This window comes from Heterodontus francisci, chromosome 25, assembly GCF_036365525.1.
Source record: "Heterodontus francisci isolate sHetFra1 chromosome 25, sHetFra1.hap1, whole genome shotgun sequence".
Classification (NCBI taxonomy): Eukaryota; Metazoa; Chordata; class Chondrichthyes; order Heterodontiformes; family Heterodontidae; genus Heterodontus; species Heterodontus francisci.
In genome coordinates, this window is record NC_090395.1 from 57211867 (window position 1) to 57238274 (window position 26408).

The 26408-nt window shown below is 45.8% G+C and overlaps 2 protein-coding genes across 6 annotated transcripts in view; one reads left to right on the forward strand and one right to left on the reverse strand.

Annotated features, from left to right (window-relative positions):
- The window catches only part of LOC137383881 (zona pellucida sperm-binding protein 3 receptor-like), a 61925-nt gene extending 60436 nt beyond the window's left edge, over window positions 1–1489 (forward strand). Inside the window, exon 13 of the mRNA XM_068057233.1 lies at window positions 1185–1489. Within this exon, the coding sequence (XP_067913334.1) occupies window positions 1185–1360 (176 nt within the window). The 3' untranslated portion in view covers window positions 1361–1489. The remainder of the gene's footprint in view (window positions 1–1184) is intronic.
- Window positions 1490–12846: 11357 nt separating this feature from the next.
- Window positions 12847–26408, reverse strand: part of LOC137383882 (complement decay-accelerating factor-like) — an 83197-nt gene continuing 69635 nt past the window's right edge. For 3 of the 5 annotated variants that reach the window (XM_068057235.1, XM_068057234.1, XM_068057236.1), the window contains 2 exons: window positions 19931–20000; window positions 12847–18343 (listed from right to left, as the gene is read on the reverse strand). In XM_068057235.1, the coding sequence (XP_067913336.1) occupies window positions 18265–18343; window positions 19931–20000 (149 nt within the window). In that variant the 3' untranslated portion in view covers window positions 12847–18264. The remainder of the gene's footprint in view (window positions 18344–19930; window positions 20001–26408) is intronic. The other 2 variants (XM_068057238.1, XM_068057237.1) reach the window with 1 other exon arrangement.

Genomic DNA, 26408 nt, shown 5'->3' on the forward strand with positions numbered 1-26408 from the left:
CTTTTAACCTTTACCCAAATTCCTCCCTGATGCTGTTCACAGATCAGGTGATAATAGTGCTCAAAATATTGGGTCTGCTCAGTTGCCAGGTTATATCTGGAATCTAATGATACTTCAAAAGACAGTCACCAACTCAGACTGTGACAGACAGGTTGAGCAGTTCAGAGAACAAAATGTAAATTTTTGTTCTGTGATAAGGCAGAATGTTATCCAGGAGCTGCTGGGAAGATACTCAGAGTTCTCTTCTCTCACTATTTCCCTTAGTACAATAGCTATCTCACTGGAAATCCCATAGGACATTCACCTGTTGTAGAAGGACCAAGAAGAACATTTAGATGGTGAGGAAGTGCTGTAAAGAAAGAGTGCACATACCTGCCATTATTCTGCCAACTGAATATATAAGCCACAAAGGAATTAATTGGGCCTTTAGAGAAACATTATTTTTGTAGGCTGCAATTCACCAGTTGGAATGTGTGTGGAAGGACCTGTAGCCTAACTCACATTGATGCATCACACTGCCAGTTACAGTGAATGCAAGAGCTGCCTTGAACTTTCTTACTCTGGGGTCTTTCCAAGGGGCCAGTGAGGACTTTATCAGCAGTCAATCTGCAGTTCATCCCTGCATAAAATAAGTGACGGTGTTATTTTTGTCACACAAGCAGATACATTACTTTCCCTAGGAACAAAAAGATAGAATACTACATTTTTTTCAATAGCAGGCCTCCAGAAATCAACAGTGCCAGTTAACTAGGCCATCTGGCCCGACATGCTCCGGCACAACATCTTGTAGATGAACCACAGGTAATTTTATTCCATCAAAGTTCCAAATCTGCATTGGATACTGGGAGTAAATGCTGATTTCCTGGCAGTAAGCAAGATGCATTCATTTTATGCCAATCCACCATGCCAGGGTATTGGTAGATACCCATCTGGTCAGTGTTTGGATCTTGGGAGACAAAGGTTTTCTATTGCTGTTTTGGACCATGCCCTTTCTGCAGGATCCCTGCACAGATAACACTGAGGCACATGTCTCCACCACACCAACTATCAAACAAGGTGGGCTCCATTACAGCTCTGTTATCTGTTCTGCACCATTTTTCTCTTGCTGCTGTGTGCCAGCAATAATTTACACACGGGTGAGAAGACAACATTTCTAATTCTTAATATATTTCTTCATCCAACAGGTGACACAGTTTCAATACGATTCATGTTGAAAGAAATTGCTGCATTGGCACGTATTATTGCTGATGGGATAGAAATCAATATCAAAGCAGAACATGATCTTCTCACACATGAAAAAGAAAGCCTTAAAAAGCTTGAAACAATTCTGCAAAGATTGAGCAATTTCTTAACCAAATGAATATATTTTAAATTTCCTAAATGTTGCTTTTCATAATTATATAACCTGAAAAATTCAGTGTTATAACAAATGTAAAACTGATTGTATTCACATGATTCGAAATGCAGTAAACCTCAGTTTTGGAATTCATACATTTACATTTTTAAATAGTTTTGTGCATAACTTGCATTTTAGTTTTTTGTTAACCATTTTCTGCAGAAATACTTTTGGTGGAGAAATGGCGATTCAAATGTTGGATTTTTAAAGTGAAGTGAATTGGGAAAAAAACCCACCTGGACCTGGATTTAAACTTCACGTTAATTTCCAGTTGGGAGCCTCCCAGGTGGGTTAATTTCTCACCCAGCTGCATTGGAATGACATATGACTGGGCCTCATTTAATATCCTGCATGCTGTTTGCAACAATCTTCAGCCAGAAGTGCCGAGTTGACGATCCATCTCGGCTTCCTCCTGAAATCCCTAGCATCACAGATGCCAGACTTCAGCCAATTTGATTCACTCCCCATGATATCAAGAAATGACTGATGGCACTTGATGATGCAAAGGCTACGGACCGTGACGATTTTCCAGCAATAGTACTGAAGACCTGTGGTCCAGAACTTGCCCTGCCCCGAGCCAAGCTGTTCCAGTACAGCTTCAACACTGGCATCTACCCGGCAATGTGGAAAATTGCCCAGGTACGCCCTGTACACCTGGATATTGTCCAGGTTTTGCTGCAAGTTGGATAAGTCCAACCTGGCCAATTACCGTCCCATCAGTCTACTCTCAATCATCAGTAAAGTGATGGAAGGTGTCATCAACAGTGCTATCAAGTGGCATTTGCACAGCAATAACCTGCTCAGTGACACTCAGTTTGGGTTCCGCCAGGGCCGCTCAGCTCCTGACCTCATTACAGCCTTGGTTCAGATATGGGCAAAAGAGCTGAACTCGAGGTGAGGTGAGAGTGACTGCCATTAACATCAAGGAAGCATTTGACCGAGTATGGCATCAAGGAGCCCTAGCAAAACTGGAGTCAATGGGAATCAGGGGGGAAACTCTCCTCTGGCTAGAGTCATACCTAGTGCAAAGGAAGACAGTTGTTGTTGTCAGAGGTCAATCATCTCAGCTCCAGGAAATCACTGCAGGAGTTCCTCAGAGTAGTGTCCTAAGCCCAACCATCTTCAGTTGCTTCATCAATGACCTTCCTTCAGACATAAGGTCAGAAGTGGGGATGTTCGCTGATGATTGCACAATGTTCAGTACCATTTGCGACTCCTCAGATACTGAAGGAGTCTGTGTAGAAATGCAGCAAGACCTGGACAATATCCAGGCTTGGACTGACAAGTGGCAAAGTAACATATGCGCCACACAAGTGCCAGGCAATGACTATCTCCGACAAGAGAGAATCTAACCATCTCCACTTGACATTCAATGGCATTACCGTCGCTGAATCCCCCACTATCAACATCCTGAGGGTTACCATTGACCAGAAACTGAACTGGAGTAGCCATATAAATACCATGGCTACAAGAGCAGGTCAGAGGCTGGGAATCCTGCGGTGATTAACTCACCTCCTGACTGCCAAAGCCTGTCCACCATCTGCAAGGCACAAGTCAGGAGTGTGATGGAATAATCTCCACTTGCCTGGATGGGTGCATCTCCAACAACACTCAAGAAGCTCGACACCATCCAGGACAAAGCAGCCCACTTAATTGGCACCCCATCGACAAACATTCACTCCCTCCAGCACCAATGCAGAGTGGCAGCAATGTGTACCATCTACAAAATGCAATGCAGCAATGCACCAAGGCTCCTTAGACAGCACCTTCCAAACCCGCGACCGCTACCACCTGGAAGGACAAAGGCAGCAAATGCATGGGAACACCACCATCTGCAAGTTCCCCTCCAAGCCATACACCATTCTGACTTGGAACTATATCACTGTCCCTTCACCGTCTCTGAGTCAAAATCCTGAAACTCCCTTCCTAACAGCACTGTGGGTGCACCTACCTCACATGGACTGCAGCGTTCAAGAACAAAGCTCACCAACACCTTCTCGAGCAATTCGGGATGAGCAATAAATGCTGGCCAAGCCTGCGACCCCCACATCCCCATGAATGAATAAAAAAAATTAAGAAGTTGATGGCCCAGAGGCTGTTCATTTCCACAACGTAAGCGACAGGTTTGCATTTTGGATGTCTTGTGGTGATCTTGTGTTTTTGGAAGTGGGTAAGAGGAATCCAGAGTAAACCAGGCCTAAGCTTTTCTTGTGGGGCCCAGAGGAGCATCATCGGGACCCAACACTCATATATATAAAGAGCCCTGAGAGCCAGCTTTTGGCAGGTCTCCCGTTCACACAAGTAGTTTACAGTCATGTACAGTGGGATCCTGGCAGCTCCAAAATTGGTAAGTAACTCAGGGCTTTTTGACTGCCTACCCTCCAGTCTCCACTGGGGAGCAGAGGATTAAAATCACATGCTGGACGTAATTGGCCAAAATTTAACGAGGAGGCGGTGGCCTCACCCGCTGGCTGGAACGTTGGTGACGAGCCCCCTTCCACTGGGCCAGGATGCCACACTGCTATTTTGCATTGCTCAGGCCCTTAATTGACTCTGAGGCAAGAAGACCCGCCTCTGAGAGTTTCTGGCCAATCAGAGGGCCAGCAGATCTTCAGTCACAGTAGTGCCCCCAGGAGGGATGGACACTGCTGGGACTGCACCCAGAGAGAGGATGTGGCCTCCAAGAAAGCAAGTTGTGTTGGGCCTTGCCTTGCTAGGCCCCAGCGAGGGGGGTGGGGTCGGTGTATAGGGCAGAGCGTGCGTTTCAGCTGTTACTGCTGGGGAATCCTCCATTTGGCACAGGGTGCCCAATCAGGACTTCCACCTCCCAACTTGCAAGTAGGGGTCAGCAACATGGACCCTGGTGTCTGTGGTAAAAACATTTTGAGGTCTGTGATTTCCATTCACCCCATGAATACTCTGTGACTGACAGTGGGCTGCAGGTGGCTCAGCTTTAGTTGATGGTTCCCCCATAAAAGTGAACATCAGTCAGGACCTGTGTCTGGCGGGCATTGGACGCTTGTCTGTGATTGCTGAGTGTCTGTGCCTGATAGCGGCCTGCCTGGGCAGTGTGTGCGCTGATTGGCAGTTCGCAACGCAGGCAAGCTGGGATCGACCACCCCTGCTGTTTTTGTGCGGTTCCGGGAGTGAGTGGGAATGGCTACTGCGAGGGAGATGGAGAGAAGGAAGTGGGCCACCACAGAGCCAGAGACATGGCACAGAGGGAGAACATTAAGAGTCAGGCAACCCTTTAAACAAGCACAGCCCAGGGAGCAGGGGAGAGGGGGGAGGGGAGAGGGGGATGAACACAGCGAGAGGGGAGAGGGGGAATGGACACAGAGAGATGGGAGGGGGGTGGATACAGAGCGGGGAAGGGGGATGGTCACACAGAGAGGGGAGGGGGGATGGACACACAGAGAGGGGAGGGGGGATGGACACACAAAGAGGGGACAGGGGATGGACACACGGGGAGGGGGAGGGGGAGGGGGAGGGGGAGGGGGGATGGATACACAGAGAGGGGAGGGGGATGGACACACAAAGAGGGGACAGGGGATGGACACACAGAAGGGGAGGGGGGATGGAGACAGAGAGAGGGAAGAGGGGGATGGACACACAGAGAGGTGAGAGAGGGATAGACACACAGAGAGGTGAGAGAGGGATAGACACACCGAGAGGGAAGAGAGGGATGGACACACACAGCAGGGAGAGGGGGGTGAACATCGAGAGGGGAAAGGGGGATGGACACACAGAGAGGGAGAGGGGATGGACACACAGAGAGGTGAGAGAGGGATGGACACACAGAGAGGGAGAGGGGATGGACACACAGAGAGGTGAGAGAGGGATGGACACACAGAGCAGGGAGAGGGGGGTGAACATCGAGAGGGGAAAGGGGGATGGACACACAGAGAGGGAGAGGGGATGGACACACAGAGAGGGAGAGGGGGATGGACACAGAGAGGGAGAGGGGGATGGACACACAGAGAGGGGAGGGGAGGATGGACACACAGAGAGGGGAGGGGGATGGACACACAGAGAGGGGAGGGCGGGTTGGACACACAGGGAGGGGAGGGCGGGATGGACACACAGAGAGGGGAGGGCGGGTTGGACACACAGGGAGGGGAGGGCGGGATGGACACACAGAGAGGGGAGGGGGAATGGACACACAGAGAGGGGAGGGTGGGATGGACACAGAGGGAGGGGAGGGCGGGATGGACACACAGAGAGGGGAGGGCGGGTTGGACACACAGGGAGGGGAGGGCGGGATGGACACACAGAGAGGGGAGGGCGGGTTGGACACACAGAGAGGGAGAGGGGGATGGACACAGAGAGAGGGGAGGGCGGGATGGACACAGAGGGAGGGGAGGGCGGGATGGACACACAGAGAGGGGAGGGCGGGATGGACACACAGGGAGGGGAGGGCGGGTTGGACACACAGGGAGGGGAGGGCGGGATGGACACACAGAGAGGGGAGGGCGGGATGGACACACAGGGAGGGGAGGGCGGGTTGGACACACAGGGAGGGGAGGGCGGGATGGACACACAGAGAGGGGAGGGCGGGTTGGACACACAGGGAGGGGAGGGCGGGATGGACACACAGAGAGGGGAGGGCGGGATGGACACACAGAGAGGGGAGGGCGGGTTGGACACACAGGGAGGGGAGGGCGGGATGGACACACAGAGAGGGGAGGGGGAATGGACACACAGAGAGGGGAGGGTGGGATGGACACAGAGGGAGGGGAGGGCGGGATGGACACACAGAGAGGGGCGGGGGATGAACACACAGAGAGGGGAGGGCGGGATGGACACACAGAGGGTCGAGGGGGATGGGCACAGATCAGTGATGACAGATGGACATTGAACCAAATTCTCTGCATTACTACATCAAGTGTGCAGGCAGACATTGACAACTTGTGCAAGTAAAAACAATGCCAGCTATCTCACTAAATACGGTGAAATGTGTTTTAAGTCAGACTGTCTTTGATGGCATTAGGTTGGCTATATACTTTATATGCAGATTAATTGCTCCAACATCCAATGTTTGGCAATTTTGTCAAATGTTCATGGTGCAACTTGTTGGTGCCTATCCCTGCTTGTAAGGAGGCCGCCAAGTAATACTAGGTGGCCTCCTCCAGTGCCAAAGTGCCCATCCACCACTGGTAAAATACCAGTGACAGCGGGAAGAGGCCCTTATGTGGTCATCGGATTTTTCCCCCTCCCCACCTCCTAGCCCGCTCCCGCAGTAAAGTGGGGGAGGGTAAAATTCCAGCCAAGGTGGTTGATGAGTGAAAGTTGTTTTCCTGTAAAAATGTAAGCAATACACAACTCATTATCCTGTCTTGCTAATTGATAAACATCTCACACTCACAGTGTTCCTTTCTGGCGGGGAAAAAAAAAATCTGACAGAGGAACACATTGGCTGGAATTTTACACCCCCCCAAACAAGTGGGCTGGTGGCATGGGGGACAGGGCCTCAAATTGAGTGGGAGGTCGGGTGGGCCGTTCCCGACCCCCTCCTGCCCCTGCTGCAATTTTACATGGGGGGCAGCAGTGAGAAACAGCCCGTCCGGCCCAGGCCAATCCAGGCCCTTAAGTGGCCAATTAATTGGCACTTATGGGCCTCCATGAGTATTTTACCATTGCTAGTGGGTGGCTGAGGTCTCAAATAGCCCGCCTGGTAAAAATAGGCGGCCTTCTGGTGGGGTGGTGGGGAGCCGTCCTGATGGGGCACCCTATGGTTCTCTGATGTCCTTTACGGAAGGAAATCTGCTGTCCTTACCTGGTCTGGCCTACATGTGACTTCAGACCCACAACCAACGTGGTTGACTCTTAAATGCCTTCTGAAATGGCCTAGCAAGCCACTCAGTTGTATCTAACTGTTACAAAGTTGATAAGGAATGAAACTGGATGGACCACCTGGCTTTGACCTAGACAGTGGCAACGACAATGACAAACACAGCCTTGTCGACCCTGCAAAGTCCTCCTTCCTAACATCTGGGGGTTTGTGCCAAAGTTGGGAGAGCTGTCCCACAGACTAGTCAAGCAACAGCCTGACATAGTCACACTCACCGAATCATACCTTACAGACAATGTCCCAGACACTGCCATCACCATCCCACCAACAGGACAGACCCAGAAGAGGTGGTGGCATAGCGGTATATAGTCAGGAGGGAGTTGCCCTGGGAGTCCTCAGCATCAACTCCAGACCCCATGAAGTCTCATGGCATCAAGTCAAACAAGGGTAAGGAAACCTCCTGCTGATTACCACCTACCGCTGCACCCCCCCTCCTCAAATGATGAATCAGTGCTCCTCCATGTTGAACAGCACTTGGGGGAAGCACTGAGGGTGGCAAGGGCGCAGAATGTACTCTGGGTGGGGGACATCAATGTCCATCACCAAGACTGGCTCGGTAGCACCACTACTGGCTGAGCTGGCCGAGTCCTAAAGGACATCACTGTTAGACTGAGTCTGCGGCAGATGGTGAGGGAACCAACAAGAGGGAAAAACATACTTGACCTCGTCCTCACCAATCTGCCTGCCACAGATGCATCTGTCCATGACAGTATTCGTATTGGTCCTTGTGGAGACAAAGACGAAATCCCGTCTTCACATTGAGGATACCCTCCATCATGTTATGGGGTACTGCTACCGTGCTAAATGGGATAGATCTAGCAGTACAAAACGGGGCATTCATGAGGTGCTGTGGGCCATCAGCAACAGCAGAATTGTACCCAAACACAATCTGTAACCTCATGGCCCGCCATAGCACCCACTCTGCCATTACCATCAAGCCGGGGATCAACCATGGCTCAATGAAGAGTGCAGGAGGGCATGCCAGGAGCAGCACCAGGAATATGTCAAAATGAGGTGTCAATCTGGTGAAGCTGCAACACAGGACTACTTGTGTGCCAAGCTGCGTAATGACCTTGCGATATAGCTAAAAGATCCCACGACCAATGGAGCAGATCGAAGCTCTGCTGTCTTGTCATATCCAGTCGTGAATGGTGGTGGACAATTAAACAACTAACAGGAGGAGGTGGCTCCACAAATAACCCCATCCTCAATGATGGGGGAGCCCAGCACATCAGTGCAAAAGGTGAAGCTGAAGCATTTGCAACAATCTTCAGCCAGAAGTGCCGAGTGGATGATCCATGCAGGTTCCTCCTGAAGTCCCCAGCATCACAGATTCCAGTTTTCAGTCAATTCAATTCATTCTGCGTGATATCAAAAAACAACTGAAGGCACCGGATACTGCAAAGGCTACGGGCCCTGACAACATTCCACAGTAGTACTGAAGACTTGTGCTACAGAGCTTTCTGCGCTCCTAGCCAAGCTGTTCAGTACAGCTACAGCTCTGGCACCTACCCGGCAATGTGGAATATCGCCCAGGTGTGTCCTGTGCACAAAAAGCAGGACAAATCCAACACGGCCAATTACCGCCCCATCAGTCTACTCTTAATCAGCAGTAAAGTGATGGAAGGTGTCATCAACAGTGTGATCAAGCAACACTTGCTTAGCAATAACCTGCTCAGTGACACTCAGTTTGGGTTCCACCAGGGCCACTCAGCTCCTGACCTCATTACAGCCTTGGTTCAAACATGGACAAAAGAGTGGAACTTAAGCGATGAGGTGAGAGTGACTGCCCTTGACTTCAGGGCAGATTTGTCAGAGAATGGCATCAAGGAGCCCTAGCAAAACTGAAGTCAATGAGAATCGGGGGAAAACTCTCCGCTGGTTGGAGTCGTACCTAGCATAAAGATTGTGGTTGTTGGAGGGCAATCATCTCAGCTCCAGGACATCACTGCAGGCGTTTCTCAGGGTAGTGTCCTAGGCCCAGCCATCTTCAGCTGCTTCATCAATGACCTTCCTTCAATCATAAGGTCAGAAGCGGGGATGTTTGCTGATGATTGCACAATGTTCAGTACCATTTGCGACTCCTCAGGTACTGAAGGAGTCTGTGTAGAAATGCAGCAAGACCTGGACAATATCCAGGCTTCGGCTGATAAGTGGCAAGGTAACATTCGCGCCACACAATTGCCAGACAATGACCATCTCCAACAAGAGAGAATCTAACCATCATCTCTTGACGTTTAATGGCATTGCGATTGTTGAATCCCCCACTATCAACATCCTGGGGGCTATCATTGACCAGAAACTGAACTGGAGTCGCCATATAATTACCATGGCGACAAGAGCAGGTCAGAGGCTAGGAATCCTGCCATGAGTAACTCACCTCCTGACTTCCCAAAGCCTGTCCACCATCTGCAAGGCACAAGTCAGGAGTGTGATGGAATCTTCTCCACTTGCCTGGATGGGTTCAACTCCAACAACCCTCAAGAAGGTCAACACCATCCAGGACAAAGTAGCTCGCTTGATTGGCACCCCATCAACAAATATTCACTACCTCCACCACCAACATACACACAGTGGCAGCAGTATGTACCATCTACAAGATCCACTGCAGCAGCTCATCAAGGCTCATTAAACAGCACCTTCCAAACCCACAACCTCTACCACCCAGAAGGACAAGGGCAGCAGATTCATGGGAACACCACCACCTGCAAGTTCCCCTCTAAACCACACACCAGCCTGACTTGGAACTATATCGCCGTTCCTTCACTGTCGCTGGGTCAAAATCCTGGAATTCCCTTCCTAACAGCACTGTGGGTGTACCTACGCCACATGGACTGCAACGTTTCAAGAAGGCAGCTCACCAACACCTTCTCAAGGGCAATTAGGGATGGGCATAAATGATGGCCTGGCCAGTGACCCCTACATCCCCATAAACAAATTTTAAAAAAGCATGACGTTGCATTAAATGTGCGAAAGTGTATTTTCATTATTTGTATTATGTATAAAAAGTTGTCGTGATTGAAATAATCTGATAACTATTGCTCTGTTTGTTCATGTCCTACAAAGTAAAATAGTTTAACAATTCATACCTGGCCTCTATTCGCCAATTGTTTGTTCGGTCTGCCTTTGGGGAGATTGTGGAAGCACACATGAATGACAGACAGATATTGGGCAGTATAAGCACACTCCAATCATAAGGTGCACAGACCGCTTGTTAGAGTGACTGTCCATGCTTTATTTAAGGTAATACCCAAGGCTAATTTGTGGGGAACCTATTGTACTCAGTGACTTCACACAGTGGCTGGGAACTTGGACAGAGAGAAGAGATTAAAACTATATATTCTTACTCTCTGGAGCTAGGCTGCTCCTTCACTGCATCACTATGCGGTTGTAGTTGATTTAAAGTTAAATAATGCACATGCACTGCATTGGCCACCAGAATATTTCCAAAAGTGCCTCTCATTGCACAGAATGTTCCTAACATGGCCAATGTCATGTAATTTTTCTGGGAACTCAGCATATTTGTAAATAGTTGGAATTAAAAAAGATGGGAAAAGGGTATGGTAGTGTGGTTATCATAATGGACTAACTGTGCTAAAGTCCTACCATGGCAAATTGTGAGATTTGAGTCAATAAATCAAATAATTTGTGGTCAGCGCCAACTGGTTCACTAATCCCCTTCCAGGAAGGGAATCTGCTACCTCTACCTGTCTGGCCCACACATGGCTCCAGTTTACACTAAGTATTGACATGGGGGTTAAAACTGGTCTCCACCAGCAGTGTGAAATAGGCTCATAGCAAATTAGCAGCAGATTTTTCACTGGGCCAGATCTTCCACTGAAATTCATGAATGGATAGTTCAAACTTTTTTTGGAGACTCATTTTTCTAGTCTCACGTTCACTTTTGTTTGGTTTAAAATTAAAAACTTTGGCAACATTCTCCAAGTTGGTGGAAAAATAAAAGCTGGCACAGTGAAAGTCAGCTGCCAATTTGTTACGAGCCCATTTCATGCTGCTGGAGTTGACTAATTTCATTCCCTTAATGTCCTCTGTCTGAAAGGACAACCAGGGACAGGTTGCTGGTGTCACCCAAAGTTCAAGAACAAATAAATAGGTAGTTGAGATCAGAGAAAAGGCAGTTCGGATCACAGGAAGTGTTGGAATGGATATTTCTAGTCGTGGTCATTTAAAAGGGAGGGAAAGCATTGTGGGGCCCACAGTCAGCTCTGACAGTTAACTGTCTTCTTTTTATAATAATGGAAGGATTACGATTTGAACGTTTTCATATTGAAGTGTTTCTACAGCAGGGTTGTCCAACATCCAGCTCGCAGGCCAGCATCCGGCCCGCCAAAGGTTTCCATCCAGCCTGCGGGTGTAAACTGTACCTGCGCCATCCCTCATCCTCACCAAGGTTCCATGACTGGCTTCTTCTTGCAGACCGTTCTTCAAAAAAAAAATTGCAAGTTACAGCTGGCAGTTGTTGACATCGGGAACAGCCATTTCCCACCTTTGGACAGATTCAAGGTTTGTCCGGCAGGTTTTTTTAATAAAAAAGTCAGAACCCTCCAGAGAACCCTGAATCTATCTGAAGTTGGGAAACGGCTGTTTCTGATGTCAGCAGCGGTGAGCTGCGAATGTGACTTGCACTGCTTTTCTTTAAAAAACTGAGCAACCATCTGTTGAGTGTTCCTCCTCTCTGCAATTATCGGGGGTGGGGGGAGAGAGAGAGAAAGGGAATAGAGAGATGGGGGGATGGAGAGAGACAGCAAAAGAGAGGGGAACAGAGAGATGGAGAGGGGGACAGAGAGAAAGGGGAACAGAGAGATGGGGGACAGAGCGAGACAGCGAGAGAGGGAGGACAGAGAGAGAGAGGGGTGCAGAGTGATCAAGATCACTCCTGACAGAATGGCACCTATCTGGAATACTCTGCATCGCTACAAGTGTGTGGGCAAACATCGACTACTTGTGCGAGCAAACAAATGCCAGGTATCTCAATAAATTAGTGTCCAACATAGTGAAAAGACATTAAGTCAATAAATTTGTCTTCTCATTTAAAGCTTCTTCACAAAAATGTACATTTGTTGTTGTTTTGATGAATAGGAAGATAAATTTTTAATGCCTTTATCTTTCTGAAATTCTCTCACCGGCCCCCTATGTAAGACCACAATTGTAATGTGCCCCGCCCAACACGAACAGGTTGGACAACCCTGATCTACAGTATTAGAAAAGAATTCTGTAGGTATACCTTTAAACATAATTATTATAATTAAATTATTAATATAATTGTTATAAATAAAATTATGAGAATAGTTCCAGGGATGAGAGACTTCAATTACTTGAATAGATTGGCGAAGCTGGGATTGTTTATTTGGTTATTGTTCTTGAAATGTGGATAATACCAAGAGGTTAAGAGGAGATTTGATAGAGGTGTTCAAAATCATGAGGGGTGTGGACAGAGTAGATAGGGAGAAACTATTCCCATTGGCGGAAGGGTCGAGAACCAGAGGGCACTGATATAAGGTGAATGGCAAAAGAACCAGAGGCAACATGAGGAAAAACATTTTTGATTCTATTAACATTGTATTTCTGGATGGTTCTTAATGGAATAAGCTATTTATTACATTTCATCTGAGAAACTATACAAAATAGTTGTACAGACTATAAAACTGCTTCTGTATTTGTACAGCAGTATTGCATTGCATTTCAGAGTAAAGACCTCTCCAACTGGCACCCTCAGATCACACATCTTAATAATCATGATAATGTATGTTATCAGTGATGCCTTCTTGCATTTTTAACCCTGCAGAAATTTTGCAAATTGCCACCTTTGTTTTGCTTTGATATAAAACAAGTGTCAAGTAAAGTTGTCATTTACTGAAGTAACTCATTTTGTAATAACTTTCTTCATTCTTTAGATCCTCTATACAAACACACTTGCTCCAGTATAAAGATACATTCCAGTCTTTGAGTTGCCTATTAAGTGGAGAAATGTAAGAGGAGCCCAGGGTGTCTTGACGACTGTTTCCTCTCTCCATGCTCAGGAGCTTGACAAGTATGATCCTTCATCCTACCACTCCAAGGCATAATGCAGGGAGCATCACCATGACAAATGCGAGATAACAGGATTAGAGAAGGGAAATAAATAATGGAAATATAAGCTTAATAGTTTAAGCCACATGACACAACTCAAGCAGGTTATTTGCAGATAACTCACTAAAAGTAATAGTGCACTGTCCCAGTGGAATAACAAAGTTAACCAGAGGGTGGGGTATATAGCCAGGAGGGGTCAAGGGAAATATCCCAGGGTTTGTTACAAGGCTCTGGCACAGCCACACCTGGAATACTGTGTGCAATTCTTGTCACCCGACTGCAGAGAGGGTGTTGGAGGCAGTGAAGGAAAGGACAGTCAAATGGATACTTAATTTAAAACATGGAGTTATGAAGAGCAGTCAAAGAGCCTGGGATTATTTACTCTGAATAAGAGAATGCTGAGGGCAGACAGCATTCAAGCATTCAACATGCTAAAGGGAATAGCTCATTTGAACCTTGTTAATATGTTTCAGATTGACACAATATCAAGAAACAAGGAACATTAGCTGAAGCATATAGAAGACTGATGTTGCACAGAGCATGTAGAATTGTTTGTCCAGGAAGGTAGAGGCAGAAACATTTAAGGGTACTGGTTTTTGGACCTGACCAGATAGGCTGTAGAGTTTTCTTCAGCCCTAAATTTTAATTCTTTTGTTTGCGCAGCCAGAATGACATTCAGTGCATCATGACTGCACTGGTTTGCTGAAACATCTATTTACCATTTTCCCAGCCTTTTATATGGGAGGGGGTGGAGTAGTGGTATTGTCACTGGACTAGTAACCCAGAGACCCAGGGTATTTCTCTGAGAACATGAGTTCGAATCCCATCACAGCAGAAGGTGGAATTTGAATTCAATTAATAAAATCTGGAATTAAAGCTAGTCTAATGATGGTCATAAGACCATGTTAATTGTTGTAAAAACCCATCTGCTTCACTAATGTCCTTTAGGGCAGGAATTCTGCTGTCTGGTTTGGCTTACATGTGACTCCAAACCCCCAACAATGTGGTTGACTCTTGCATGCCCTTCTGAAATGGCCAAGTAAGCCACTCAACTAGTCAATAAAAAAAGAATGAAACCGGACGGACCACCCGGCATCGACCTAGGCACCGACAATGACAAACCTGACCCTGTAAAGTCCTCCTTACTAACATCTGAAGGTTTGTGCCAAAGTTGGGAGAGCAACAGCCTGACATGGTTGTACTCACGGAATCATACCTTGCAGCTGATGTCCTGTCCCACCAGCAGGACAGACCCAGCAGAGGTGGTGCCCCAGTGGTATATAGTCAGAAGGGACTTGTCCTGGGACTCCTCAGCATTGACTCTGAATCTCATGACATCATGCCAAACATGGGCAAGGAAACCTCCTGCTGATTACAACCTTACTGCCCTCCCTCAGCTGATGAGTCAGTACTCCTCCATGTTGAACACCAGTCGGAGGAAGCACTGAGAGTGGCAAGGGCACAGAATGTACTCTGGGTGGGAGACTTCAATGTCCATCACCAAGAATGGCTCAGTAGCACCACTACTGATGGAGCTGGTCGAGTCCTAAAGGACATAGCTGCCAGACTGGGTATGTGACAGGTGGTGAGGGAAAAATGTTCTTGGCCTCGTCCTCACAAATATGCCTGCTATAGTTGCATCTGTCCATGACAGTATTAGTAGGAGTGACCACCACACAGTCATTGTGGAGATGAAGATCCGCCTTCTCATTGAGGACACCCTCCATCGTGTTGTGTGGCACTATCACTGTGCTGAATGGAATAGATTTCAAACAGATCTAGCAATGCAAAACTAGGCAGCCATGAAGCGCTGTGGGCCATCAGCAGTAGCAGAATTGTACTCAACCACAATCTTTAACCTCATGGCCCAGCATATCCCCCCACTCTACCATTATCATCAAACCGGGAGACCAACCCTGGTTCAATGAAGAGTGCAGGAGAGCATGCCAGGAGCAGCACCAGACATACCTCAACATGAGGTGTCAACCTGGTGAAGCTACAACACAGGACTACTTGCGTGCCAAACTGCGTAAACAGCATGCGATAGACACAGCTAAGTGATCCCATAACCAATGGATCAGATCTAAGCTCTGCAGTCCTGCCACATCCAGCCGTGAATGATGGTGAACAATTAAACAACTAACTGGAGGAGGAGGCTCCACAAATATCCTCATCCTCAATGATGGAGGAGCCCAGCACATCAGTGCAAAAGATAAGGCTGAAACATTTGCAACAATCTTCATGCTTGTGCCCAGTTGATGATCCATCTCAGCTTCCTCCTGAAGACCTCAGCATCACAGATGCCAGACTTCAGCCAATTCGATTCATTCAGCGTGATATCAAGAAATGACAGAAGGCACTGAATACTGCAAAAGCTATGGGCCCTGACAATATTCCGATAATAGTACTGAAGACCTGTGCTCCAGAACTTGTCGCACCCCTAGCCAAGCTGTTCCAGTACAGCTACAATATTGGCATCTACCCGGCAATGTGGAAAATTGTCCAGGTATGTCCTGTACACAAAAAGCAGGACAAGTCCAATTACCGCCCCCATCAGTCCACTCTCAATCATCAGTAAAGCGATGGAAGGTGTCATCAACAGTGCTATCAAGCAGCACTTGCTTAGCAATGACCTGCTCAGTGATGCTCAGTTTGTGTACTGCCAGGGCTGCTCAGCTCCTGACCTCATTACAGCCTTGGTTCAAACACGGACAAATGAGGTGAAGTGAGAGCCACTGCCCTTGACATCAAGGCAGCATTTGACCAATTCTGGCATCAAGAAGCCTTAGCAAAACTGATGTCAATGGGAATCGGGGGCAAAACTCTCCTTTGGTTGGAACCATACCTAGCGCAAAGGAGGATGGTTGTGGTTGTTGGAGGGCAATTATCTCAGCTCTAGTACATCACTGCAGGGGTTCCTCAGGGTAGTGTCCTAGGCCCAACCAGCTTCAGCTGCTTCATCAATGACCTTCCTTCAATCATAAGGTCAGAAGTGGGGACGTTCGCTGATGATTTCACCATGTTCAGCACCATTCGTGACTCCTCAGATACTGAAGGAGTCTATGTAGAAATGCAGCAAGACCTGGACAATATCCAGGCTTGGGCTGATAAGTGGCAAGTAATATTCGTGCCACACAAGTGCCAGGCAATGACTATCTCCCCTTGACATTCAATGACATTGCGATTGCTGAATCCCCCATTATCAACATCCTAAGAGTTACTATTGACCAGAAAATGAACTGAAGTAGCCTTATAAATCCCGTGGCTACAAGAGCAGGTCAGAGGCTAGGAATCCTGCGGCGAGTAACTCACCTCCTGACTCCCCAAAGCCTGTCCACAAGGCACAAGTCAGGAGTGTGATGGAATACTCTCCTCTTGCCTGAATGGGCGCAGCTCCAACAACACTCAAGAAGCTCGACACCATACAGAACAAAGCAGCCCGCTTGATTGAAACCCCGCCACAAACATTCACTTCCTCCACCATCAATGCACAGTGGCAGCAGTGTGTACAATCTACAAGATGCACTGCAGCAACCCACCAAGACTCCTTAGACAGTCCTTTCCAAACCCGCGACCTCTACCAACTGGAAGGACAGGGCAGCAAATGTATGGGAACACCACCACCTGCAAGTTCCCCTCCAAGTCGCACACCATCCTGACTTGGAACTATATCGCCGTTCCTTCACTGTCGCTGGGTCAAAATCCTGGAGCTCCCTTCCTAACAGAACTATGGGTGTACCTACCTCACATGGACTGCAGCGGTTTAAGAAGACACTTCATCACCAACTTCTCAAGGGCAATTAGGGATGGGCAATAAGTGCTGACCTAGCCAGCGATGCCCATATTCCATGAATGAATTTTTAAAAAATTAACATAATGCTCTGCCCTATATTTAAATGGACTTTGAAACTTGCAATTATAAGGCATTAACTCAAAAAATCTTATTTTACGATGCCCAGTGACACTGGCAGACCAGCAAGAGCTTATCCCTAAACTGGGCCCAGGATATTGTACGAGTCCTGAGTCAACACTGTTGACTTTGCAAAGTACCATATTGCGGTCTACACTTCAGGCATGCACAGATCTCACAAAATAAGTAAACTAGGTTCTGACAGATCTCAAGTATATTTTGCAACATCAGTCGAGGCTGTCATCTGACTGTGGCCTTGCCTATTAAAAACTATTTGGAAAGGCAAAATATTGTAGATGCTGGAAATCTGAAAATATCAACAGAAAATGCTGGAAATACTCAGCAGGCCAGGAAACATCCTGATTTGCACTATGGCAGGTGTCAGTAAGACTGCTTATTTGCCCATTTTTGTTTCAAGACTGCATCTCAGAAATTTAGAGAAATTGTTTTTGCAAGCATTTTCCGAGACTTGCAATTCTTTACAAAAATTTATGATCTTCAAAGTGCTGAACTTTTTCTACTCCTGGAATTTGGCCAATGGTGCATTTCTCCAAATTGCCAGTAATGCCTTGCTTATTTTTACATATCCCCAGTGAGGTTGATCATAGGCCAAACTGTCTGGGTAAGCTTGCTCTTCTATGCCTGTAACCCTGTAATCTATTCAAAATAAGGGGGCATGTCACAAATTCTAGTGGGGTGTGACTCACCCCCTTACCAACAGGTGTTTGCGTTCTTTGGGCGAGTACAACCCTGTTTTTGCCAAGATTGAAAAATCAGGGCTTATGTTTGCACAATGGTTTCTGAGAGTTAAAAGTGCATTTTTGAGCAAAGAAATTCCAAATTTTTAATTTTTTTAATGCAGACTCCCAAGTTCTAGAAGGAGCAATAATGTCACACTGCTTGTTGATTCCTCTCTGTTGTCGTAGGGAGCATCACGAATTTGATCCATTACATTTAAGAACTGGAATAATTTACCCCCAAGGTTGAGAATACCATTAATCTAAAACCACTGTAGTTTCAATTTCTGATAAGTTTCATTGTTGCTAGTTCAGTATCGTCCTGACGTTCTGGGACTTGACTCCCTGTTGTATAGGACCTAGATAGAAAGGACAAAATGGTAAAACAAACAGAAAAGTTGCATATGATCAACTAGTAAACCTTTTAAAAACTGTGATACAAATTGCAGTAAATACAGTACAAATGTAAAAGTAGAATATTGATGCTGACAGTATTACATCTGACTTTTTAGCTGTTTTATATTGCAGTGTCTCAAGAGAGCAATCTAAGTATACCACTCTCCTGTATTTACATCCCAACCGTGCAGCCAATGTCCCTGTATGGCAGTTGCAAAATGGGTCTTGGTGCTTTACACTCGCACAGTTAAGCTGTGACAGTTTAGCAAGTACACAAGTACAAGATACCAGCACCATGACATCAGGAACAAGGATGACATTGCAGCAGCACATTTACTGGATCCAAAAGGAATGGTGGCAGCCAGGAAGACTGAATAGAAAGAGGCTTCGGAGGTTTTGAAACATGCAAATCATTTTGCTTTCAGTTGCCACCATCTGTACAAGACCTGAACAATATTAAAGCAGCTTCTCTGTAAGTCTGATTACCTAAATACATAAACGTTAAAGTGCTGGAACATTCCATTCCAATTCTTGTTTTTGCAGCCATTCTTGTCAAACTTTCTTGTGATGCAAATGAATATAATACTTAAGAAAAAGTGCATCGCTGAAAAAAAAAATCAAATTATTTTCTCAATGTAGTCCATAAGGGGAAGGAGTCTAGCAGATAGTAAGGTGAGGTAAGTGGGGCATCCAGGGGCAATGATTTAAACCAATAGTTGGGACAAAACTTTTGAAGTAAACCATCAATACAGAATCATAGGAATTCCACAGAGGCAACACCAACTTCCATTTATGTAGCACTTCTCATGCGCAGGAAAATTTCTCAGAATGATTTCCAATAGGGAAAAAAGGCATACAACAGACACAGATGTCACCACTGGTAATGGAGCAAATGTTGAGGATTAAGCTGAGCCCAGGGTTGAGCAAAATGCTATCGTTCTGCACTTCCAGATTCAGCATGGCAGCCAGGAATTTGCTTGAGCCTCGTGGCTGCAGTTGTGAGAGAGTGCATAGGGCAGCTGTAGATCAGGTAAACGATCAGCGCTGACAAGGTCACGTGAACATGTAGCAGGTGTCATGGAAGGTGTGTGTTCCTGTGGAATAGGATGACAGAAGCATGGGGAAAAAAAGAAAGACATGCATCTATATAGCACCTATCACAATCTCAGGACATCCCAAAGTGCTTTATACCCATTGAAGTACTTCTGAAGTGTAGTCACTGTTGTAATGTAGGAAACGTGGCAGCCAATTGTGCACAGCAAGCTCCCACAAACAGCAATGTGATAATGACCAGATGGTCTTTTTAGTGACGTTGATTGTGGGATAAATATTGGCCAGGACACTGGGGAGAACTCCCCTGCTCTTCTTCAAAATAGTGCCAAGGGATCTTCTATGTGTGCAGTAATTCAGAGATGCTCAATTATCTACCAATTTCTGTTGCCTGCCACGTCACCTCACTTGTGGATAATTGAATTTCTATTGGATTTATATTATCTAAGTTTACAAAATGACACCAAAAAATATAAGAATAAAAGAAGTTCTCCACTCACCCATATTTTCTTCTTTCGCAAATAACCTTGATTATAAGTAGCACTATAATAATGGCAATAAGGATGACTCCTGAAACCAATACAATAAAGATGAGCTCACAATAGAAAAAGTAACCTTCCCACTCTGTGACCTTTACTGAACCACCAAAGAATTGACTTATACCTTTCCTTCATTGTCCAGCTGAATGGGACTGCCCTCACTTGGTTCTATCTTTAGCTATGCAATTGTAGCTAACAATGGCTTCTTTTTCCCCATGCCTCACCATACCTTTGGAGTCCCTGAAGCATCTATCCTTGGCTCCCTCCTCTTCCTCGGGTGCATGCTAACTGATAGCAACATGAACCTCAGACATTAGGTCAGCTACCATATGTAAGCTGCCAACAATGGGCTCCATCTCTCCACCAACGCTTTCGACTTCTCCATTGCCTTTCTGTTGTCTTTCAGTTGTCTGATATCTAGTCTTGGATGAGCCAGAATTGCTCCTAGCTAAACTTTGGGAAGACTGACACCTCATTTTCTTCCTATTGCTACTGTGTCAGGCAGAACCAGACTTTTTGCAATCTCAACATCGTATTTGACCCCCAGAAGAGTTTCAGACCTTTACACTGTCCATTACCATCAAGAAAACCCTATATGCCAGATGAGAAATATTAATTTAATCAGTTGGAAAGTTAGACATTTAATGGAGAAAATCTTGCATTTACTTTAAAAAAAACTAGCAGCCAAGATGGCCACTGCAATTTGTATCTGAAATATCTTTTCATATTCAAAAGATCCACCTGGAGCCAGAGGTTGGAACAGCATGGATCCAGGATAATGGCTTTCTCCAAGTGATTGAATTACCTAAAATGGCTTCATTGTCATTATAGTCAAGGCAGTCCTTCCTAACACATTGACTTTGAAAGAGCAACCCCCCCCCCCTCCCCCACAAATGTAAATTGGCATCCTGGGGCCTGTGGAGCCAATTCCTAACCTTGAATTTCATTACAATGTTCCGAAAAGCCTGAAGCAGCCATGTGACCATCTGTCCAACTCGAGGGAAGCTGGCTTTATTTCCCTTGGACAAAGAGACAAGGAGTATCTCAGTGTGTGCAGCAGCAGAAGGCTGTGTGCTTCCCTTTCTCTCTCTCCAGAAAATATCACTTGGCCATAACAATTACAAAGAAGACCTACTTCTACCTCGCTAAGATGGCATATCTCCGCTCCTGCTTCAGATCATCTACTGCTGCAACCCTCATTCATATCTTTGTCAGCCTCCCACTTTCACCCTCTTCAGCTCATCCAAAACATTGCTGCCCATATCCTATTGCACATCAAGTACAGCTCACCTATCACCTGGCTCCTGGTCCTTCAATGTCTCAAATTTTAAATTTTCATTTTCATGTTTAAATCTCTTAATGGCCATGCCCCTCCCAATCTTAGTAACCTCCTCCTCTGCATTAATGATACTCCAGATGAAAATGCAATTGATATGGTAAGAAAGCAAATGAGCTTTTTTTTGTCATATTTAATACCGTACTTGAAGTATAGGCAGGGTACCAATGATAAGTTGGTAAACAGTAAATTTCTTCCCCAATTAAGTGTCACAGAAATTTCTCACTTGCAGCACTTGTGAGTTAGTCTACTCTTTTACCAAATTCCCATTGTCTAACAGATAAACTGTGCATTCAGTGAATTGATAGCAAGCCTTTATATAAAAAGATCAGAGTCCCTCTTTTAACCTAACCCACCCTGGTGGATTAGGGCCAGACTTGCACTATACATACTGTCCAATTCTATGCCCTTTTGAAGTCAACAGAGTGTGACATTGGACAGGGTGTAAAACAGTTGTGCAAACAGAATCCGCCTCATTCCCACTAAGCAAGTTAAATTAAAATTGGGGCCTTAATCTTAGTTTCACAGTGAACAGAATATGGTATATTCTCAGAAAATGCTGAAAATACTCAGGTCTGGCAGCATCTATAGAGGGAGAAACAGTTAACGTTTTAAGTCGATGACCTTTCATCAGACTTCTAGCATCTACATTATTTTGCTTTTGTATGGTATATTCTCAATCTCTGAAAGTCTGACATGAAAAAAGGACTCCTTGTAAAATCTTTTTTTTTTTAACAACAAGCTTACATTTATACAACAATCTTCACAGATAGGAGGACATCTTAGAACATAAGAACATAGAAATAGGAGCAGGGCCTTTCAGCCTCTCAAGCCTGCTCCACCATTCAATAAGATCATAGCTGATCTGATTGTGCCCTTAACTCCACTTTCCTGCCTGACACCTCCCATAACTCTTGACTCCCTGTCAATCAAAAATCTGTCCAACTCAGACTTGAATATATTCAATGATCCAGCCTCCGCTGCTCGCTGGGGAAGAGAATTCTAATCACTAACGACCCTTTGCGAGAAAAAATTCTTTCTCATCTCCATCTTAAATGGGAGACCCCCTAATTTGAAACTGATCCCCCAGTTCTAGATTCCCCCATCATTCTCAATATCTACCCTATTGCACCCCCTTAGAATCTTATGCGTTTCAATATGATCATCTCTCAATCTTTGAAACTCCAATGAGTATAGGTCCAACCTGCTCAACCTTTCCTCATTAAAAAAAAAACCCTCATCCCAGGAATCAGTCTAGTGAACCTTCTCTGAACTGCTTCCAATGCAAGTATGACCCTCCGTAAATAAGATGACCAAAACTGTACACAGTACTCGAGGTGCAGTCTCACCAATACCCTATCCAATTGTAGCTAGATTTTCCTACTTTTATACTCCATTCCCCATGCAATAAAGGCCAACATTCCATTTGCCTTTCTAATTACTTGCTGTACCTGCACACTAACTTTTTGTGATTAATGTCAAAGGACACCCAGGTCCCTCTGTACTGCAGTATTCCGCAGTCTCTCCCATTTAAATAATATTCTGCTTTTCTATTCTTCCTGACAAAGTGGACAACCTCACATTTTCCCACATTATACTCCATCTGCCAAATTTTTGCCTAATCATTCAACCTATCTATATCCCTTTGCAGATTCTTTGTATCCTCCTAACAACTGGCTTTCCTACCTATGTTTGTATCGGCATCAAATTTGGCTACAATACAATAACATAAAAGCAAAATACTGCGGATGCTGGAAATCTGAAATAAAAACATAAAGTGCTAGAAAAACTCAGCAGGTCTGGCAGCATCTGTGGAGAGAGAAGCAGAGTTAACGTTTCAGGTCAGTGACGCTTCTTCGGAACTGGCAGATATAAGAAATGTAAAAGATTTTAAGCAAGTAAAGCGTGGGTGGGGCAAGAGATAACAAAAGAGAATGTCTTGATAGGACAAGGTCACAGAATAGCTGACCAGAAGGTCATGGAGCAAAGGCAAACAATATGTTAATGGTGTGCATTAGTACAGAGAGGGTGTTAATTGACTGAAAACTGAACAGCCACAAGCCCAAACATGAAAAATAAAAGTGGGTAGGCACAGTAGAAACAAACTAAAATAAAATAAACACAAAAAATAAAAGAGAAAAGAAATAATAACTAAAGATAAAAGTAAAATGGGGGGCCCGTCATGCTCTGAAATTATTGAACTCAATGTTCAGTCCGGCAGGCTGTAGCGTGCCTAATTGGTAAATGAGATGCTGTTCCTTGAGCTCGTGTTGATGTTCACTAGAACACTGCAGCAATCCCAGGACAGAGATATGAGCATGAGAGCAGGGGGAGTGTGTTGAAATTTCCAGCAACTGGAAGCTTGGGGTCATGCTTTCGGACTGAGCGGAGGTGTTCCTCAAAGCGGTCACCCAGTCTCCGTTTGGTCTCCGCAGTGTAGAGGAAACCACATTATGAGCAGCGAATACAGTATACTACATTGAAAGAAGTACAAGTAAATCGCTGCTTCACTTGAAAGGAGTGTGTGGGGCCTTGGATAGTGAGGAGAGAGGAGGTAAATGGGCAGGTATTACACCTCCTGTGCTTGCAGGGGAAGGTGCCGTGGGAAGGGAACAAGGTGGTAGGGGTAATGGAGGAGTGGACCAGGGTGTCACGGAGGGAACAATCCCTTCGGAATGCTGACAGGGGAAGATGCCTTTGGTAGTGGCATCACACTGGAGGTGGTGGAAATGGCAGAGGATGATCCTTTGGATATGGAGGCTGATGGGTGGAAAGTAAGGACAAGGGGAACCCTGATGCGTATCTGGGAGGGAGGGGAAGGGGTGTGGGTAGAGGTGCAGAAATGGCCCGGACATGGTTGAGGGCCCTGTCAACCACAGTGGGGGGGGAGGGGAGGGGTGGGGGGGAGTCCTCGGATGAGGAAAAAGGAGGACATATCAGAAGCGCTGTCATGGAAGGTAGCATCATCAGAGCAGATGCGGTGGAGAATGGAACGGAGTCCTTACAGGAGGCAGGGTGCGAAGAAGTGTAGTCGAGGTAGCTGTGGGAGTCGGTGGGCTTATAATGAATATTAGTAGACAGCCTATCCCCGGAGATGGAGACAGACAAGTCGAGGAAGGGAAGGGAACTGTCGGAGACGGACCATGCAAAGGTGAGAGAAGGGTGGAAATTAGAAGCAAAGTTAATAAAGTTTTCCAGTTCGGGGCAGGAGCAGGAAATGGCACCGATACAGTCATCAATGTACTGAAAACAGAGTTGGGGGAGGGATCCTGAGTAGGACTGGAACAAGGAATGTTCGACAAATCCCACAAAAAGACAGGCATAACTAGGGCCCATGCGGGTACCCATAGCAACACCTTTTACTTGAAGGAAGTGAGTGGAGTTGAAGGAGAAGTTGTTCAATGTGAGAACAAGTTCAGCCAGGCAGAGGAGGGTGGCGGTGGATGGGGACTGGTTGGGCCTCTGCTCACAGAAGAAGCGGCGACACAGAGGCGCAGCAGTTAGCACCGCAACCTAACAGCTCCAGCAACCCGGGTTCAGTTCTGGGCACTGCCTGTGCAGAGTTTGCAGGTTCTCCCTGTGACGTGTGGGTTTCCACCGGGTGCTCCAGTTTCCTCCCACACCCAAAGATTTGCAGGTTGATAGGTAAATTGCCCCTAGTGTAGGTAGGAGGATTGAGGGAAGGTGGGGATGTCAGAGGGAAAATGGGATTAATGTAGGATTCGTATAAATGGGTGGTTGATGGTCAGCATGGACTCGGTGGGCTGAAGGGCCTGTTTCAGTGCTGTATTTCTCTATGACTTCATCAAACACCAAAAGGGAAATAGAAAGCAATAAAGGTGAACGAGGTAAAAGAGACAAACAAAAATCCCGTCAGAGAGAAGAGCAGGACTTCTTCAAGGTCAGCATTCCTGGAAGAGAAGTGGCAGTGAATTAAACACTAAAATAAAAGCAAAATATTGTGGATGCTGGAAATCTGAAATAAAAACAGAAAATGCTGGAAAAACTCAGCAGGTCTGGCTGCATCTGTGGAGAGAGAAGCAGAGTTAATGTTTCAGGTCAGTGACCTTTCTTCAGAACTACAATACAGTTGGTTCCTTCATCCATTATCATAGATTGTAAATAGTTAAGTCCCAGCACTGATCCCTGTGACACTCCTGAAAATGACCCATTTATCTCAATTCTGTTTCCTGTTAGCAAGCCAATCCTCTATCCGTGCTAATATATCACCCCCAACACCATGAGCTCTTAACTTGTGTAGTAACCTTTTATGTGGCACCTTATCAAATGCCGTTTGGAAATCCAAATACAACAACTACTGGTTCCCCTTTATCCACCCTGTTTGTTACATCTTCAACGAATTCTGATAAATTTGTCAAGCACAATTTCCCTTTTAAAACCACGTTTACTCTGCCTGATTGTATTGTGATTTTCTAGATGTCCTGCTACTACCTCTAATAATGATTCTACAATTTTCCCAACGACGGACATTAGACTAATTGGCCTATAGTCTCCCACTTTCTGCCTCCCTCCTTTCTTGACAAAGGTGTTACATTTGTGGTTTCTAATCCACTGGGACCTTTGCAGAATCTAGGGAATTTTGGATGATTACAACCAATGCATCCACTATCTCTGCAGCCACTTCCTTTAAGACACTTCAGTGCAGGCCATCAGGTCCAGGGGACTTATCAGCTTTTAGTCTTCCTTTCGTTTTACTTTTACTCTTTCTCTAGTGATAGTGATTGTTTTAAATTCCTCCCTCCGTTTGCCTCCAGATTTTCTACTATTCTTGGGATGCTTTTTGTCTCTTCTACTGTGAAGATGGATACAAATACTTGTTCATAGCCTCTGCCATTTCCTTGTTTCCCATTATTAATTCCACAGTCTCACCCTCTAAGGGACCAATGCTTACTTGAGCTATTCTTTTTCCTTTTTATATATTTGTAGAAGCTTCTACTGTCTGTTTTTATATTTCTTGCTAGTTTTCTCTCATACTCCAATTTCCCCATTTTTTTTTAGTCATTCTTTGCTGGTTTCTAAAATTTTCCCAATCTTCTGGCCTACCACTAATTTTTGCAGCATTGGATGCCTTTTCTTTCAATT